This window comes from Solenopsis invicta, chromosome 3 (assembly GCF_016802725.1).
Source record: "Solenopsis invicta isolate M01_SB chromosome 3, UNIL_Sinv_3.0, whole genome shotgun sequence".
Classification (NCBI taxonomy): domain Eukaryota; kingdom Metazoa; phylum Arthropoda; class Insecta; order Hymenoptera; family Formicidae; genus Solenopsis; species Solenopsis invicta.
This window is the reverse complement of record NC_052666.1, coordinates 22,162,820-22,181,421: the sequence shown is the minus strand read 5'-3', so window position 1 is coordinate 22,181,421 and position 18,602 is coordinate 22,162,820. Positions and strand designations below refer to the sequence as shown.

General features: G+C 38.7%; 1 protein-coding gene across 6 annotated transcripts in view; it reads right to left on the bottom strand.

Annotated features, from left to right (window-relative positions):
* The window catches only part of LOC105196718, a 367,858-nt gene that overhangs the window by 191,117 nt on the left and 158,139 nt on the right, over positions 1 to 18,602 (bottom strand). For 5 of the 6 annotated variants that reach the window (XM_026134882.2, XM_026134881.2, XM_039447669.1 and 2 more), the window contains one exon: positions 8,777 to 10,132. In XM_026134882.2, coding sequence (XP_025990667.1) covers positions 8,777 to 8,909 — 133 coding nt within the window. In that variant the 5' untranslated portion in view covers positions 8,910 to 10,132. The remainder of the gene's footprint in view (positions 1 to 8,776; positions 10,133 to 18,602) is intronic. The other variant, XM_026134884.2, reaches the window with a different exon arrangement.

The following is an 18,602-nucleotide window of genomic DNA, read 5'->3' as shown; positions in this document are numbered from 1 at the left end:
ACAATAGCCGCTGCTGACTAATTAAAGACTGAATTTTCAAGTAAAATCACATAAAACCTACAAAATATGCACGATAAAAATAGTGTAGTTAGATACATTGAAATATCTCATCCTTGTGATAAGTAACAATAATGTAGCGATTTCTTTATGTATAAAAAAATTTTACTGGACGTAATTTGGATTGTCAGCTAGCATACATACATATTTATTAAAGATACCCGTACATCGGAGATATCGCGTAAGAAAATAAAGAGAGTCATTGTGAATGAAAATATCGGCGCTGATTCGACAACGTATACGAGTCTGCTATCGGCGTCGAATTAAAAACAGGAGGAAAGAAGATCGATTTTTCCATCGCCGCGCGCCGCTTACTCGTGAATTTGCGAACAAAGGTCCGTATAAAACATTCCGGTGCAACGAGATCGGTGATTGTGTGCGCCGCGCAGAATGGATTAACAGGAATCGATTGTCAGATACGAGTTGGATGAAGGGATGGTATGCGAGATCTGACGACGGTTGAATTAGACTGGTATTGCTAAATGCCATCAGCCCGAGGTTAATTGTTCTTGCCAAACTGCTATGTTACGAGCTTCGTTCGGCGATGACGAGTGACTCGAATGGAGAAATTTGAATTTCGACGTACCGCTGATCGTTTGTCGAGCAAACTCGATCTACGTGCACGGCTTAATAAATCTGACGATTTAATTTAACGATTTCCCGCAGAAATAAAATGATAAATGTTGTCTGCTATAATGGACAAATAATTTAACGGAATAAACTCAATGAGATTTACAGGCAGAAGTGTGTGTACATGTGTCATTGGCAAATAATGCACCTCTGCTACTGTACTATATTATAGAAAATATTTTAATATTTGATTGCATCTCTCGTAAATAAATTGATATTTAATATTGAAGGTTTCTTAATAGTTGAATATTATTACGTAATAACAACCGTTCCGGATATTGATGGACATGGAACATCCATGATGAATATTTCACGTCCAACTGATTTCTACCTAGAAATTTCTTAAAATTTGAAAAATAATCAAATTATACTATTTTTTTTTCCAAAATGAAGTCGGTTCTAGAAACTTGAAAGTATGTTCATGAATTTTAGAGATTTTTTTGACCACTTCAAATAGATGAAAAAGTGGTCGGAAACGAGAGACCCAGATGGTACCAAGAATGTTCGTGCGATGTATACAGACGACCGTTCTATGTATCCTATGTATCTTACATTACCCTACATGTGCACAAACATCATGTATGTACATAGACGAGACAAATACAGATATCATCTTTTTTCACACATGATACCATTAAGGAATGATAAAGATGACTACAAAGATAATCTAATATTTCAATTCGTTACCTAAAATAGACGGATAAAAGTTCAAAAATAATTAAAGTCGATAAGCATAGCCCATTGCAAGAAATGCGCAAAGCGCTTTTCAAGGGAAATTGGTTCGCTGCAGGAGGTGCAAGTAAATCACGAGTGGGACGGTTAGTACCGGTGGTTAAGGTTTATCGTAGTTCGATAATCTTCGGCGCAAATTTCGAAGAGCAACACCAAGTGAATTTCTCACGGAAGTTACGTCGAAGATCGAGCGGAACGTTAAACTGCATTCAAAAACCTGAATGCGGAACAGACACATGCACACTCGCAGTCGCGCGATGTACACAGACGTTCGCTCTATGTACCATGCATGCTCTACATTATCGAACACGTGCACAAACATCATATACGTATATACATAAAACAAACACGCACGTTGCCTATTGCCTCACGCATACGTAAACGTATGCACACGCACAAGTATTGAAGGAAATGTAGTTTCACGCAAGGGGTCTTTCCCGTCCCGTGGGGAAGATACTGAACGCGCGAGAAGGAGAATGCAGTTAGTGGATGGAGGGAGCAGCGAGGAAAGTACCGAAGAGACAGAGAGAGGAGTGCGGCGAAGCGTCGGGCACGGAGACAAATTGTCGAACAGTGCTTGCGGTCGGACATACACATGTTCGCCGAAGTTGGGTTACATTTAGAAAACAGGATTACAGTTTGCCCGACGGTCCTCGGTCCGTCGACCGGGCGGGAAACATCGCGGTGGGAGGGGGATGGGGGGAGGGAGGAAGGGCTCGAAGACTATGAAACTGCAATGCACCTGCACACCGCGCGCGCAGGTGGCTTTTCAAGTTCGCTCGCTCGCGGTGTTCCCGATATGTTGTAACAATGCGCTGCCGCCGCGATTGCGAGATCGACGGAAGCCGGAACCCCTTTTCTCATTATACGATACCTTTTTACAGCTGCTCCCCCACCGTTGAACAGGATAGCATCGATCGATGTGTAACGGCGATGACTGCCGTTGTCGATTGCACATTTTTAGAAATAGGTAATTCACAATAAAATAAAATTTCTTACAAATATTATCAAGACCATGAATACAATTTTTCTTTGCAATAATATAAGGTTTTGCCTTATTGTGCCCGACTATTTCTATAATATGATTCAATTATCACGTTACGTAATAATGAGGGAGAAATTGAAATAGTATTTCTAATAGTTCTTCTAGCAATGCAGCTTTGTAAAAAAAAAAAAAAAAAATCAAGCGGAACGAAGTTAATAAATAAGAGAGTTAGGGTATACAATCTCAGCAAAGAATATCAACTATGAGCAACATCCGTCTGCCGGGAAAACAAAGCTGTCTGGGCAAAGTTTACAATTCACTTTGAAAGAGCGCTTTCTGGGTTTGGAAGCATGTTTTATTGTTGTGAGCACACAAATTGGTGGACAGCAGTTGCTTATGAAAGCAAGGTTAGCATCAATATTGAATTGTCATTCGTGCAGTGACGCGTATACGGGGGGAGGAGTATGGTTCCATCTCGTTCCACGCATATACGCCGAGACGCGCTCTTCCTTCTCGAAAAGCAAACAGAATCGCCCCTGTTTACTCGTCCAAGCAAACGTTTTCGCCTTCGTGCACTCCGCATACCCGTCGTCCTTTGTCGCTTGCTTCGTGCTGCTTCAAACGCACGGCGCGAGATTGTCACGTTTTCCCTCGGCTACATTTTGACTTATAAATCAATACGACGGATACGCATTTATAGTTCGTACATGTATGTTCAAAACAGCGTTGTTTGGTATGGATATATATAATATATATACATATAAAGAAATCCCTATATATTTTTCAAAATAATCGGATTTCTTGCAATCCGGTTATTTTTAAAATATTGGGATGTATTTGCACGGCACGAATGTTTACCATTTATCATGGAGCAAGTAACGTCTGGCATTGCGCAATCGTAAAGAATATAATTTTACGCGAATGTTATTTTTGCAATAAAATAAAATCATTTATCACTGCTCCTAATAATTGACCCTAACATACATTTCGTGCACGATTGACCCGCCGCAAAAGTTTTACCGCATTGTTATTGTGTTGTGTAGTGTTGAAACAAAACAAGTTCGGCGCGAACACAGAGTAATTAATTCGTATCGCGTAGCACGTTCCCGTGGTCTTGTTAATAAAGCAACGCAATAAAAACCGCGAAAGGATCGAAGTTTGGCTCGTAAGCGAAGTTGCCCTTCAGGACAGCAAGTAGTAACGGTCGAGTTTGAACTGCCCGAGTCCGCGCCCGAATCGCGCGTGATAAGATTAAGCGATGCGAAACGAGAAAGTAAAGATGAGAAAAAAAAATAACGAAAGATCTCTGTATGCCTTTGGCCCTTCCTCGAGAAACCCACGATCCTTGAAGACCGATCGTGATATTCGACTCGCGTTCGTCCAACTTGAATCTCACCGCGGCTTTACGATCCTAAGTTTTTTTACAGCTCTCGACTTCATTCGCCAAGTTGGACACGCGCACGTAAAAGAAGCTCCATCGTTTTCTTTGTCTTTTATCAAGGCATAACGATAGATAACTTGAAGAAGAGTAGAACGATTCAAGGACCATCTTGATCAATTGTATCTGAGATTAAATCAAACCGATGCACGACGACGCTTCGTTCCATATCGCGGTGAATCACTATCGTCGTTTTCATAAGGCAATGTTATTAGATAATTTATTGATCTACGATATTGGCTTAGGCGACATCAATCATCTATTGTTATAAAGATCAGTTCGTCACAAATGACGAACGTAACATAATAACGCTTCATGAAAGGAATATAATTACTGCTCTGCTACAATGGAAGTATGATCCTTTTGAAGTTCGAATAATGAGACAAGGTGCGCGTAACCAGCAGCATGCTGCGTGTATTCATAGTTCGTGTGTAATATTTGAATTAAGTACGCATGTCTGACTCACAATGCAATCTTCATGCTACCTACACGGTCTGTAATACGCAAGATATCGCACCGCTGATCCGTTTTTCTATGGTGCGCCATCGAAATTCAAGGAATAAAGAATATAATATATTTTTATTCCTTGAATTTCGATGGCGCACCACAATTTACTTTATTATATGCTTTATTTTTCCGCGTAATAGATTGAAAAGATAAAGAAAAATAAATATTATGCTCTGTTTTTCTTTTTTTCTGAGGATTATAACAAAATTTTATTTATTATAATAAATATAATAAAATTTTTGCAATTTAACATAATTTTTCGCGGTTTTTAATTCAAGGACTGTGACGTAATGTCTAATACGAGTATAATGTTTGAATTAAAAAATGTATCGTCAGAGAAAATGTTTCATGTAGAAAAAAAAAAAAAAAAAAAAAAAACTGAAAGAAGCTTAATTTCTTTCATCAAGCATTTACTATTGGTAACTCGTATAAACCGATATACAGAGTCACATGACAAATGACTTTCGGCCCCATTTATGTCGACGTAACGCGACGTGAGAGACTATCCATCTCCGATTTCTGCTTACAGTAGTTAGTCTTCTCCGTATGGCGCAATATTCACCGGAGGCGTCAACCGGGTTTCAACCTTTTCACGTCACGAAAGTTGGAAATTTCCGCATCGAGAAACAGTAAGCGCTTAGTATTCGGATGTTAATTAATCGACAACATTTTAAGACGGGCGTACTCGAGATACAAATCGAGAATCGCTCCTCTCACACGCCTTTCATATACCGCCCTCCCACCTATCCATTCTCTTTTGTATGCAATCCCTCCTACTCCTCCTTCACTTCCTTCATAGCTTCGCAGCGGCACGAGTTATTACAACGATTCTCCGTCTCTCTCTCTCTCTCTCTGATATCCTTGCTACTCGCCGTTAATTAGAGTACAGTCTGCTACCGACAACAACCAACTGCAAAGGAGAATCTTCACCGGCGCGCCGCGGCGATCCTATATTCTACCACTTCGTTTCCCCTTCATCTAAACTCACTGCCGGTTCTCTCCCGCCTGATCCACCATCACCGGAGCACGATGTTTGCGGCTTGAATTATTCCGGCGGATCTACACGCACAACCCTGGATCACGCTTTAAAGGATCCGCTTGTCTAGCTCAGTCGTTACCGCGACGACATCGCTTACGACGGAGTCAGGATCTAACTCGAGGGGACCTTACTAAATGGACGAAGGACGCGTAACGATCTAGAAGATTGATGCGCTACAATGCCGCGCGATAGTAGATTCTCAGTTCCTACGGTATGCTGTAGGTTGCTACTTCGGACTTTGAATAAGGCGACATTCCGCTCGGCGAATGTATATTACATTTGCATCGGGATGCTTATGTGCCAAGTATATTTCTGTAAATTGCTCCTCCTCGGACTTGTATTAGTTAACAAGAAACTCGACATGATATAACGGATTACATCTGAATAGAAATACAGTGATTAAGTGATATTTCTGAAGGAATTAAAGTATCAGAGTATTAGAATGGTTGAGTATGGTATAACTCTAATTTTTAATTTTTAGATATATCATTTGGTTGTGTTTCCTATTACAAATGTTAGCAAGTAAATCTCGGAAAGGCAAGGAAGGCGCAACTTCGAGACTTGTTCATTAAGACAAACAAGGTAAGATACGTCGGAGTTGTAGAACGGTAGTGCTTAATTTCTCACGATGAAGTTCTAGTGATTAAGACTGCGATCAGACTTCGCGGAAGTTGCAAACTCAAGGACGCTCACCTTCTCATATCAGCTTATACACGGCCTGCAACGGTAACCTTAGACATAACTCGAGAAAATTGAGTTACTTCGGGCACGTTTCAGATTGATTTCTAGGTAGCAGGGCCCTATATCTTTCTACGGAGCGAAGCGTGATTGGTTTTCAATCCGTTCTACGTGGATCGAATGATCATTCGGTAAAATTCTACTTCGGCTAAACTCTCTTGCAATATCGTTTTCTGTGTGTGCGATAATTTGATCCTGCTGTAGATACATTGTTACTGATTCCAGCGTATCTTCCGGGTTTTCTCTCGGGAGTACGTAGGATAAAATACTGTCTACCGACAGCCCAATGCAGTCGGTCGACCATTTTCCAGTTACATTTTATAATCCCAACGTTTAAAATTACAATATTTGGGAAAAAGTCTTCAAATATAATATAAAAATTATTTTGCTAATAAATTTAGGTACATGCCGTATTTTGTATCCAATTATATTTAGGAAAGTGTGACATGCAATACTGTATTTCAACGATGCTCCCGCATTATATCCCATTATATGAGTTTATGGACCGCACAATCTACTTATCAACGCAGCATCTCTATACGATACAATTTCATTAATATACACAAAAGTTATGGGACCGTAAAGTGAAACAGCTATAGATGGTAATAGCTATCGATTTAAACTTTCGACGGCGATAATTAACAATAAAATATATTAAAACCGTCCGGTCTAATAAATTATGTGACGGACCATTCCTGTAATTCGATTATTGCGACGTCCATCAGGCGGAGTGACGGCATTAACGGATAAATGTCCTGGGTTATAAAAATTTAATGTCCGCTGAGATCTGAATACTCGTGAGATTGCTTTTCTCTTAAGCGAGTATTTTATGCATTTATCATCATTCCAGTTTGACGCTCCCCGTTACGCGGGCAATAGATTAAATTCTGAACTCATTTTTCCAGAAATATCATTAAAATAATTTACTAGATTGCATTAATGGAACGTATCCTCACGGCAACGTTTAATTTGTTCCAATATCATTATACTATATTTGGAATAAAAAATTTCCCTTTGAAGTAACGTTAATTGATTTTCATCGTATTAAATACTTTGAAAAATATCTAACGTAAATTATATGTAAATGTACAATTTCTATTTTATTACATTGTCAATCTCTTTTGTAAAAAATTTTAAGTGAATAATAATAAATTAATATCATTCTATGAGGTTGGCAAAAAAGTCGTATTGTTGTGTTTTCTATGAAAGTTTTTGCTTTGTATGAAAAAAATGCCTTTCATGTACTTAGAGGAAGAGAGATATGACTTTTTTATCAACCTAATATTTTTTACCGAAATTTTGCTGCAATATCTAAAAATTTAGCTAGATGCAGAAAACGATTTTATGTTGAGACATCAAAATAATTGTATAGGACGTCCAAGCATGTTAATGTTGCTGCAAACAGTTTTGATATTCTAGCAACCAAGTTAAACACACCCTATACAATTTTATAAATGGTTCAACATAATTATTTTCAGACCTATACTTCAAAATAAAATTGTAATAAAATCTTTCAGCGTAATATTATTTTGAGAAATTAATTATTATGATTTTTAACTTTATATATTTTATGCCTTAATTCTATTATAATTTTTAACATTTTATTCCATTGTAAAAAAAGGTTGCGTTTGAGAATTGCTACCCAAATTTAGAAAGGTTCACTTTGATGTCTCTTTCCTCAATTGCTGCGCAGAAAACTGATGCGCCATTAATTGTACTCGTTTGCGAACTTTCAGCCAGTTGTGGCCCGTTAATTGACACTATCAATCCTTCGTACAGGTTATCGTAAAGCACGCTTTCGCGTTCGCCGTTCGTCGTTGGCGCTATAACCCTGATTGCCAAAGTTCGAGTCGTTAAAAAGGATTCGGAGAAACGCGAAAAAATAATGCTGCGCGATATTTCATCGTTTACTGCGTCAGTTCTTCTCTTCCTTTTTCGCTTTTCCGTCGGACGAATGAAAATATGTCGCATAAAAAAAAGGAAACGCGTGTGCGCTCGTTTTGACATGTTTTTTCAGCCCGTAACGAAGCGACGCGCAGTGTGGTCCGAAGCATAATTTATCATAATGTATTATCATATGAAAATGAAGATTAGTGTATGTGACAACTGCAAATATCGCATATTCCGCGAGCAAATCACGCGAGATGATAAATGACGTTAATAAGTCATATGTACCAAGAATTAGTGACACATTATTACGTTTTAACTCTAATAAATTTAACATTATATTTTATAATATTCATATTTTTCAGTCGAGTTATTTCATAATCGCTTTACCAAAAGTGTTTAAGTACTTAAAACTAAGAAAGAATACACGAAAAGAACAATTGACACAATACTGAGTCACAGATATGTGAAAATATTAAATCATTAAAAAATTCATATTTTTTAAATGGTTCAATATAACGTTTAAGCTGGTTATTAAAATATCAAAATTTTTTGCAGCAGTATCATCACCTTTAAACGTTTTACATCATTATGTTGACAGTTCAATATTAAATTATTTTCTGACTTGTATCTAGCTAAATTTTTAGATGCTACAATAAAATTGTTCTTTTCGTGTAGAGAGTAATAACTCAATTTTATCGTACAGTTTGTTATCATCGCATCATTTTGCACCAAAGAATAATAAATAATAAATTGTACTCACTGTATCCTCCCACGTAGATCGGCGTCCATGTCACTTGAGTGTAGGCCAAAGGAGTCGCAGCGAATAACACGGCGCTGAACCATACCACCCGGCGTACCGCACTCATTTCACTAACGGCCTCGACAGTTGTCATTTTTTTCTCTCTCGTTTCAATCAGTTCTTCGCCTCGATATCATCTTCTCCGACATGCCTCCGTCCCGTTTTTGTACGCTACACCTGCTTCTTCCGCGCGTTCCTCTCTTTTTCCTCTCTTTTTTTTTTTTTCGTCCGAACACGGGTGCACAACAATACGTCACAGCCGTTGAATATCTACGCAATCGAACGAAACTCTCGATACCGCCATCGTTTTACCGACATTCCGTCGCGTCTAATAGCTGGTATTTTCATATCGTTGCGAGTCGCCCGACGGATAATAGCTCGAAGGAAATTTCAAGAATACGCTGCTGCGTGATTTCTACACGCATAATATTTATACGCGATTCAATCAATGAGCTCTCAAACGGGGAATTTCATTAAAGCAAGTCTGCGTATTAATAGGAGCGAGGGATCGACATGCTAATGGATTGTCGAGGGATAAAGATTCAACAGCAATATTAATTTCGAGGAGTTGTGCCGGTGATCAAGCAGAAAGAGTGAGGCGTTTTGATTTTTACTATGTACGTGAGCAATTAATCTCGTAGATTCTAGATCATGGTCGAGTGCGACAGTACGACATAATCGACTCGCGAAGCAGCGAAATTAATTAAGCGCGATCACGCGTCTCTTGGCTCTAATTGGTGCTCGACACGAGATTAACACGTATGCTGTCGATGGCGACAGATACAGAAATTTAGAATACAAAATTTACAAAAAAGAGATCAGCTGCCCGCGCCGTTGTTTATCAGACACACTTTTTCCGCGTCATTGGGCAAAAGGGCTTTATGTCACGTAAAATTTCGCACTCCCGCTGCCGTTATTCCTCTTCCCAGACAGAATCTTCATTTCTACGCGCGTCCTGATTTATGCACCCTATACTTCACGTTCCTTCTTCTCGGAACGTATTACTCCGTTCCTTCGGGTATAACATGAAGACACAATCATCGCTTCTACCGACGGCGATCGCGAGAGTAACGGCCTTCCCACTCTCTCGCTGCTGCTGGCTCTTCGCTACCCTTTCTTTCTTTATGCTTGTAACATGTGCCAGACCGTTTCCACTATTTTCCGCCTTTTTCCTCTCTTTCGGATCTATCTGCCGGACTCCGGTCTTCTTCGTTCCCCGGCGAAATTAGACTCATGTAGACCCTTACTCGTCTCCTTAAATCCTTCAATGACTTTGCTCAGATCAAAAAGCTTTTTTCCGCCGATACGACATCCCGTCTGCAACAAAATAACAAAATATTTCATTAGAAGGGTTCCTTTGACGGATGATCATTAAGAGATGAAACACGAACAGGTCTCAAAGAACTCTTGCAAAAAATTCCAAGCCAAGGGAGATTATTGAAACCCATTTTCCGCAGATTTGCACAACGGCCAAAACGGCTTTTCTAAATTGAAGTATTATATTTGCCGCTTATTTGTAAAATTTTTTACGCAGACTTTTAATTCCAGTAACAATAAAAAAGGAAAACAAAGATTTAAAAATTCTATGATTGCGTATATATAGAATATGCAATAATATTATTTACAGATAAAAAATCATTTTAATATCAAAATTATGATATATGTATTATAAAATGCATGTGTGTTAATAGTACCGGCTTATAATTATATATTTTTTTAAATAATACGTCACTTTGATTTATTAATTATTCATAAGTGTAACAGTATAGCATTCATACAGAATTAATGCAGATGACAAATAGGCTGCAAAAAGAGATAAAGAGACAGTCAGAAAGAATGTCCATTTAAAAATGTTAAAAATTATATCAGATAAAAACCTCTACTCCACTTGTCAATTTTTATCAATTGTTATCTAATTTACCTGAACATAAAACATAAGAGCACGACAGACGTTATAATTATCTTACGCGGTTACTTTAATTTCCATCGTGTCTCAATCGAAATGAAATTCATATCGCACCGGGCGAGGAGATCGCATAGTTTCTAGGACTCAGCTGCACTGGCATTTGCATTTTCATCTGCTTGGAAATGTCGTCGATGTCTCGTTAGCGTATCTCCATCGAGGCGACGAGCGGTGCATAAGTCGGAGGTCATGGTTCCCCATAATGTTTCACGAGGTCGCTGGCAAGGAGGCCGAAGGGGATGACGACCCTATTACGGTCCACGCCAGTGGATTGCGAAGGGGGAGGTCGACGATTCAGTCGCGTTCATAATGTGACAAGCCGAAGTTATCCCGCCGTTTCGCCACCGAGTGTTATTCACTCGCCGTTATCTGTCGTCGTCGGTTTTACCACAAACTTGTCCAGCAGTTATGAAAGCCACTCGAGCGTTCTGCAAGAACGACCTTTATGCACTGGCTCGTATAGCGTATCGGTGGACGATCGGGTATTTAGTTGTAAAGACTAGCTGTGATCTTCTCCTTCCCTCCCTCCTCCCCACCCCCTTCTTCTAACCCTTCCTATGCACTTATCGCTCGTCCGCCTTATTAGCTCTCGCGTGCTATCTTCTTAACTACTCTTAACACTGCTTTAACCGAGATTCCTAAACACTTTCCTACACCGTAGCATTTTCCGGTCTATGATTACGTTCAAAGTAGAGAGCAACTTGCAACTTTCGCCGTCGTATCATTTCAGAGTAAAGAAAGTAACTCCGTTAAGAACGTTTCTTTCAAGTGTATAAATTCAACTCACATAAATAACAGCATTTTATGCTCTTCTTTTTTCTTTATCCAGCATTCATTCGTTTGGACAAAATTTTTTTCTCTCCTTTGTCTTTTATCTTTTTTTACACCACGTAGAAATGAGAAACAAGAGAAACACTGGACGATAAATAATTTTTTTTTCCACTGAAATGAACAGAAGTGGTGGCATTCGAGAAATTTACTTGGTCTGGTCCGATGTTGACTTTATCTACTGGGACATTTTTGTGATACAATTATGATATTTATTGCGGCGTAACTTTCTCGTCAAGCTTCCAATTATTTTTTATCATTGCAACGGACACAAATAATATTTTTATTCGCTGGATTAAGTTATTTTGCAGCCGTATTTTCAGCTGAAATCGTGTTGTGTATTCTACAATGATGGTCTCTCCAGTTATCCCCACAATACTGATCTCATTTTCAACAGCCGCTTGGTACTTCGCTTGATCATTTTTTACTAGTGTTTCACTTTTTCGAGAAGAGACAAGATTTTGATTGATCTCGATCTCGTCTCGGAAAAGTCTCGATAATCAAGTCTCAGTCTCGTCTCAATTGAGCTCGGTCTCGTTTCGTCTCGATCTCGTTTCGGTCTCGTCTCGATTTCGTTTCGATCTCGTCTCGATCTCGTCAAGTGATCTGGATGCGTCGAACGGTACCGGTAGAAGGGAAATTGTAGGAGCAAGCTTTAACTTGTCACCCGCCAGAATGTCATTTTTTCATTTGTTTATTTCGTCATTTATTTGTGTTAAGGAAATGTTTGAAACCGACTATCCTGAGTTACGACGTATAATATGACAATTATATAAGGTTCGGACAGTACAGTGAACTTTTAACGGAATGAAAGCGAAAATGCTTTCCGCCTATCTCATTTATAGTCTTTTGCTTTCTGAGGCTCGATCATGTAATTTTTTCCCTACGACAAAAACGTGAAAAGCGAAAAATTTTGCCATTAACTTTACTGGTAAAAATTTTCACTTTTCATGTTTCTGCATTAATTGTAAGAGAAAAGTTATATGATCAATTCTCTAAACATGTGTCCCGCTTGGTCTCGATTTTCAAAATCCTGGTCTCTATTGGACAATATGGATTTTCAGAAACGTGTCAAATGAATGCTAAGCAGCTAAGACTGACGGTTGCCACGAGCTCAGGATTAGAGACGCCAATATTCGCCATCATTAACAATTTAATGATAGCCGTTTACAATTTAGTATTTTGACAATTGCAACATCGGCACCACGGTGTCCGAATGATGCATGCTTAAGAGGATGCATATCAACAGGAAATGAGTGTCCGAAGCTTTTCCAATGTCTGAGATTTCCTTTTTTTCTGTGTGTTTGCTCTTGACCGTATCGTGTCAATTCTATTGCATTCTATTCTTTTATGTAAATGCATATATGTGTCCGCATGTGTATAACAGTTTGTACTGCATTATTGGTTAGTATCACTCTCTGCTTCCTACGTGATTCCTCGGATTTTCAATTTGATGCGAAAAATTATATAATTTTCGGTGATTTGATAATTGATTATTGATATTTTCTCTTATAAACATTTATATATTGACATATGAGAAGTATAGCAAGAAATTATAAAAAAATTGAGACAAGACAAAAGTTTCGGTTCGAGACCGAAGTCTCGACGCCTTCATCTCGATCTCGGTCTCGCCGTCGAAACATAGTCTCGTCTCATCTCGTCTTGTGAGACAAGACAAGAGTCTCGATTTTCGAGAGTCTCGGTGAAACACTATCTTTTGCAGACGATCCTTCAATTATAATTCGCCACTTCGCCTCAGACATCTCTATCGTCATCGAGTCAAGTGTTCCCTCTCTCTTCTTTTCTTTTCTTCTTCTTCTTTTTTTAAGCAATCTCCTTCGGAGCGACTGTCGCTATGAACGGGTCCATCCAAAAGGTGTCGATGCAGTTAACTTAATCCAGGTGCTGATTGAGCGTGTAACTGGGGAACGGTGATCGAAATAGAAGAAGAAACATGTAACTGGAGTCGGTACAAAAGAGCAAAAGAGAAAACCGCAAGTGGCTTGTGATTGTACCATGCAATTACAGCTAGTTCCGTTTGATAAAACCAACCTAACGGTAAAAGGGGGTTTCGATGGAAGGAGAGTCCACGGTTACTAGAATGTCAACGACACAAAGGCCGGGTCAGCTCTGTCCCATCTCTCTCTTTCTCTTTCTCCCTTACATCCCTCCCTGGTCTTGCAATTTGCAATTTGCTTTTCGCTCGGAAATGTTTTCTATCTGAATTGTTTCTGTTTTCAGTTATTACGGAATTAATTATTACGCTAAGCTATGTATGCGAGTAAACAGAAATACCGTTGATAGTTGTAATAGTGCATCTTTCGCACGTCGTCAAGACAAGCAGTAAAATTTAATGTTCATGCCAAAACTAAATGGCCAAGTTCGCCATAGAGAAGATCAAATGTCCGAAGAAGCAAATAGGTACGAGTAAATAACATTTCTCGTTGCAAAGATAATTAGTCGGGCCGCAATTCGCGCGAGTTCACGCCGTGTGTCTGGAGTTTGCTTCGCTTCCTCCTCCCTCCTTTCTTCACCCCTTTGTCTAGCCCTGTTTCTTGATGCTCCGGCAACTCCTCGTTTAGCACCGCCGCAAATTAGCCTCCAACCGCGTCCATCTACAAACGTTGCGCCGTGCGCGCGCGCCGCTTTCGTTTCAAGGTGAAGCACATGTTCTTTGGCCAAGACTTAATTAAAGGAACGCTATCTCTCGTGGAGATATTAGTCCGTGCTGCCTATTTAATTTAATGTTCATTAAATGTTGATTTAATAAGGTGGAAAGAATTATGCAGGGCTCAATCATCCTCAACTTGGAGGAGTTGCCAAAGTACAAATAATGTATAACGGGCTGTGTAAAGTGTATGTTTCTCTTGCTTCTTTGCTTTTGATAGTACTAAAAATTTCCCGCCTTGTAAAAATTCAAATTAAACCAAAGGCGAGCAAAATAAATTTATAATCGTAAATATTATAATATTATAAGAGAGAAAAATGACAGATATTAACAAAGTAATTCCTCATACGCTATCTTGAGACAGTAAAGACAATAACATTGATGATAATTAATTCCGTAATCACTGCTGTAAATGTGTATGGCCATTGAATGCGCGACGAACCGTCATAATTATTAATCGAGTTAAGCATCAATTAGATGGAATATCGATTAATTGCGCATCAGAATGTATCTTGGCTCGTGCACAATCACAGCTCTCGATTGTCTGTGGCTTCAGATGACTGTGCGTTTCGTAGTATAATTAATCATCTGACCATCCTACCAATCAAACAATTCGAAGTGCCGTTTCTTGTAGGGTACTAGCTGTAAATTTTCAACTAACGAGCAAAGTCATTCGCGCATCGCACTAAGATTGACATATATATAATGATACCGAGTAACAAATTCGAATAACATTACTATATAAAATTTTATTGAAAGGTTTAAAAAGAGATTGATTTGAAAAAAAATAAACAAGAAATTTACAACGTGTCCCGAAATTTTCAATTCAATATACTATAACAAAAAAGTTCTCGAAAAATAAAGTAAAATGGTTATTTGTAAAATTTTACTTTAAATTTTAATTAGCAATTTTTAATATATATGCTATACGTAATCTCTCTAATTGATTAGCTTAAGTAGATCTCAAAAACTATTACTTGAAATATAAAATTTACAATTAACTATTTTACTTAATTTTTGAAGAACTTTCCTGCTATAGTGTTTTAATTCGTGAATTTCAGCACGCCTTGTATAGCAGACTGTAAGATAAGGATTTAGTGAAGGATAATACTGAGAAAGTTGTAAAGAAAGAGAAAGAGAGAAGTTAAAGAAGAAAAAGAAAATAAGGGATAGACAAAAGCGTAGGATAAGAAACTTTTAAAAATATTGTAATAATATTGTAATAATAGGGCGTGATAATAATGCGTGATTATTTGTAAACTTATCAAGAAAACATTCTACTTTACATATTTGTTGAAATATGTAAAGTAGGAGCAGCCATGCTTGAGGCTTTGGTTATGGTTTGCTGTTATAGTTGCAAGATATATTCTTGGATAAGACTGTGATAAAGATATATGCATCGAGCATTAATATTCAGGTCAGACCGAGCGTGAATTCTGTAGCAAATGTCGCGCTATACCGTACTTCCACAAGCGCTCCTCAGAATGTACTCAAGTTATACTTGCTGTTTCGCAGGAACACACATTAAACGTCGTTGATGCCTCCTATTTATGGTTGTAATCGCATCGTATTCAAATGCCGTTGTATGTATTGGGATTGTCGTTTTTGTCAAATCAATGCATTCCTTTCGTCTCAATTTTTTAAAAATCCCTTTTTTTTAAGAAATTTTTAAAAGAGAATATTTAAAATCGACTCAATCGTATCTTTAATTTCATCATTATTAAATATCTATTTTGTCATCATTAAGAATTTCCACAAAGACCACAAATTTATCGTTTCCCTATTAAATTTTGTTGCCTGATTATCTCTTTCCTCTCTGTTTCTAAGAACACACCATCCACTGCACAATTACCATGTCTCCATAATCAGTCAGGTCTCTCGCAATGGTCCTATGCTTGCCAGCCGGAACGCGGGGCATTTAGTTTCTAATGGAGCTTAGCGACTAAGGATAATGACACGTTCGTTCCGCAGCAGCGAGCAACCTTCGTCCGAAATGTCGCGGCACTGCCTCGCGCTAGTCCGAGCACCAGACAATATTTGTTTTTCACTCCAACAACTACGGCAAACGTAACGCCGCGTTGTTTGCCGGGGTAGAACTTCGAACTAGCTACCGAAAGGATAGAGAACGTCTCGTACGTGTTTACCGAAGCAACGTTTATTCGTGCGAACGAAGTGTCTTATAATCGAATCTTTAAACTAAATCTCGAAGAAATGCTGCGTTGTTAAATTCTTAAATAATATTATAATATACTTGATCAAATAATAGCAAGTATATTGCAGCGTAAGCATAAGATACTTCAATTGAAGATATTTTTAAATGTGGCACAAAAACCTACCTACTTTCTGAACCAACTCCATTACAAAGAAAAGCACACAGATTCCCTCCCGAGAAGATCTTCTTTAAAAGTTCACTACAGAAGAGATTTTTAACGGTGCTTTATGTTCCTCGCAGTATCTTATTTTATGCAGATCCTTTCTTTTCGGTAAGGCAGTACGTTTCGGCGGAGAGTCTCGAGTATTGATAATTATTATCTCCATCACGAGACAGCGTCGCCCAGAATGCGATGTTTTACAACGGAGGTAAGGAGAGAAAAATATAAAGGCTGCCTTGAGTCGCGGCAATAGAGAAGGTGAATGGTTATCCCGTGTTTCTTCTCCTCGCTTCTATCTTTTGAATTCAGATTCTGAGGAGAGCTATAATGTAAGCAGCAAATAAATAAAATAACATATTTCATTGAATCCGTTTCTGCGTCGACATTTTTTTGTATAATATTTCTCCTCTAATCTCAGAGGTTTTCTAACACCGACTGACAAAGTCGTTTGCTGTCATCCGTGTAAAGATAGTACGGATAATTTTTTATTCGTGGCAATTTATTGCACTCCCTGCATTTTTCATCAATCATTCTATCTTCTTTACGATTTAGTTACACCTAGTTACCAAATAAATAATTTATTGTATACTTTAACAGAGCTTTTGACACATTAATCATAAAATAAGATACATATAAGTTATGCGTAGAAAAATACACAGTATGTTTTTCTAAATATTAATGTCAATATTTTAACACCATTGACCATTATATAAATCTCGGCAAAGTTCTCTTTAATCGCATTTTGTGGATAACTCTTTGCAAATTTCACAATGTAAATTTCAATTCCAATAAAAAATGCTTTGTACCTCCGGACGAAAATATTTCAACGTTTGCTCTCGGATTTGCTCTCGGGTACTTGATCGCGGATCTGCTTTTTCCCGCGGTGCAAGCGCCGGGTATTGTTCCCCAAGCGTGCATGACAAAGTTGCGGCATGCGTTCTCTCGATGAGTACGCGTTGAAATCTACAAATGCACACGTATCTATGGCTCGTAACCGTGCCTCCCTTTCCTCTTCACTCCGCCCCGGGTCCTCACGCTCTACTTGCCACACGTCGAGCCCCCCTCCACCCCGTTTTCGCGTATCTGTATCCGGGAAAAATATAGTTTCGGCTGTGTGCAAGTGCTTGGAGACGCGCCACCAAGATATACGATACCGACGCGATTTATCATCATGACAATTTCGAACGGAGCACCCGTTTCGCAGCCACCGTTTTCCACCCTATCCCCTTTGACCCCTCGGCATCCACGCGTTGTGCGCGCGGCAGCTTTCGCCATCGCATCACACCGCCCTCCTCGAACACGCCGCCCATGCCGCCCACGCCGCCGTCTCGTTCGAGAACTGCGGCAAAAGTTGCTTATATGATTAATCGAGCCTTTCCCGCCGGCTGCTGTTTGCGTGTATACGTGCAAGCTCTTGCCGAAGGATTAAACTTCGTTTCCTTCGCGCCGTGGCAGATGCGCGAAAGCGATCGCTCGTACGCGGTTTGGCACAGACATGTACTTATCGATTACAGCGTAGTTTCGCGAGATGTGTAATAATGAAGCCTGATCTAAATCATTCAATGCAGACAGCTATTGATCAGTTCAAGTATGGAGGAGATCTATTAGAACAAGACAAGGTGAATAATGACTGTCAGCCAAGAGGAAATATAATTACATTATGCAATAACCAATTTTAATTAAGATATTTCGTTATTAAAAAATTCGGATAAATTTCATACTTAATCCGAGAGGCTACTCACTCATGAAATCAGTCAAACACTCAACATTGAAATCAATTTGAAATCAATAAGTTAAAGCAGAACTCAGGTGAAATCATTTCAACATCAAATCTTTTAAAAATCAAATTGAAATCATTTGAATCGTATGAGATCACACAAAATCATTTAAAATTTATAAAAAATCAAAATTATTTTAAAATCACGTTAAAATCGGAAATCAGTCAAGCTTATTCGC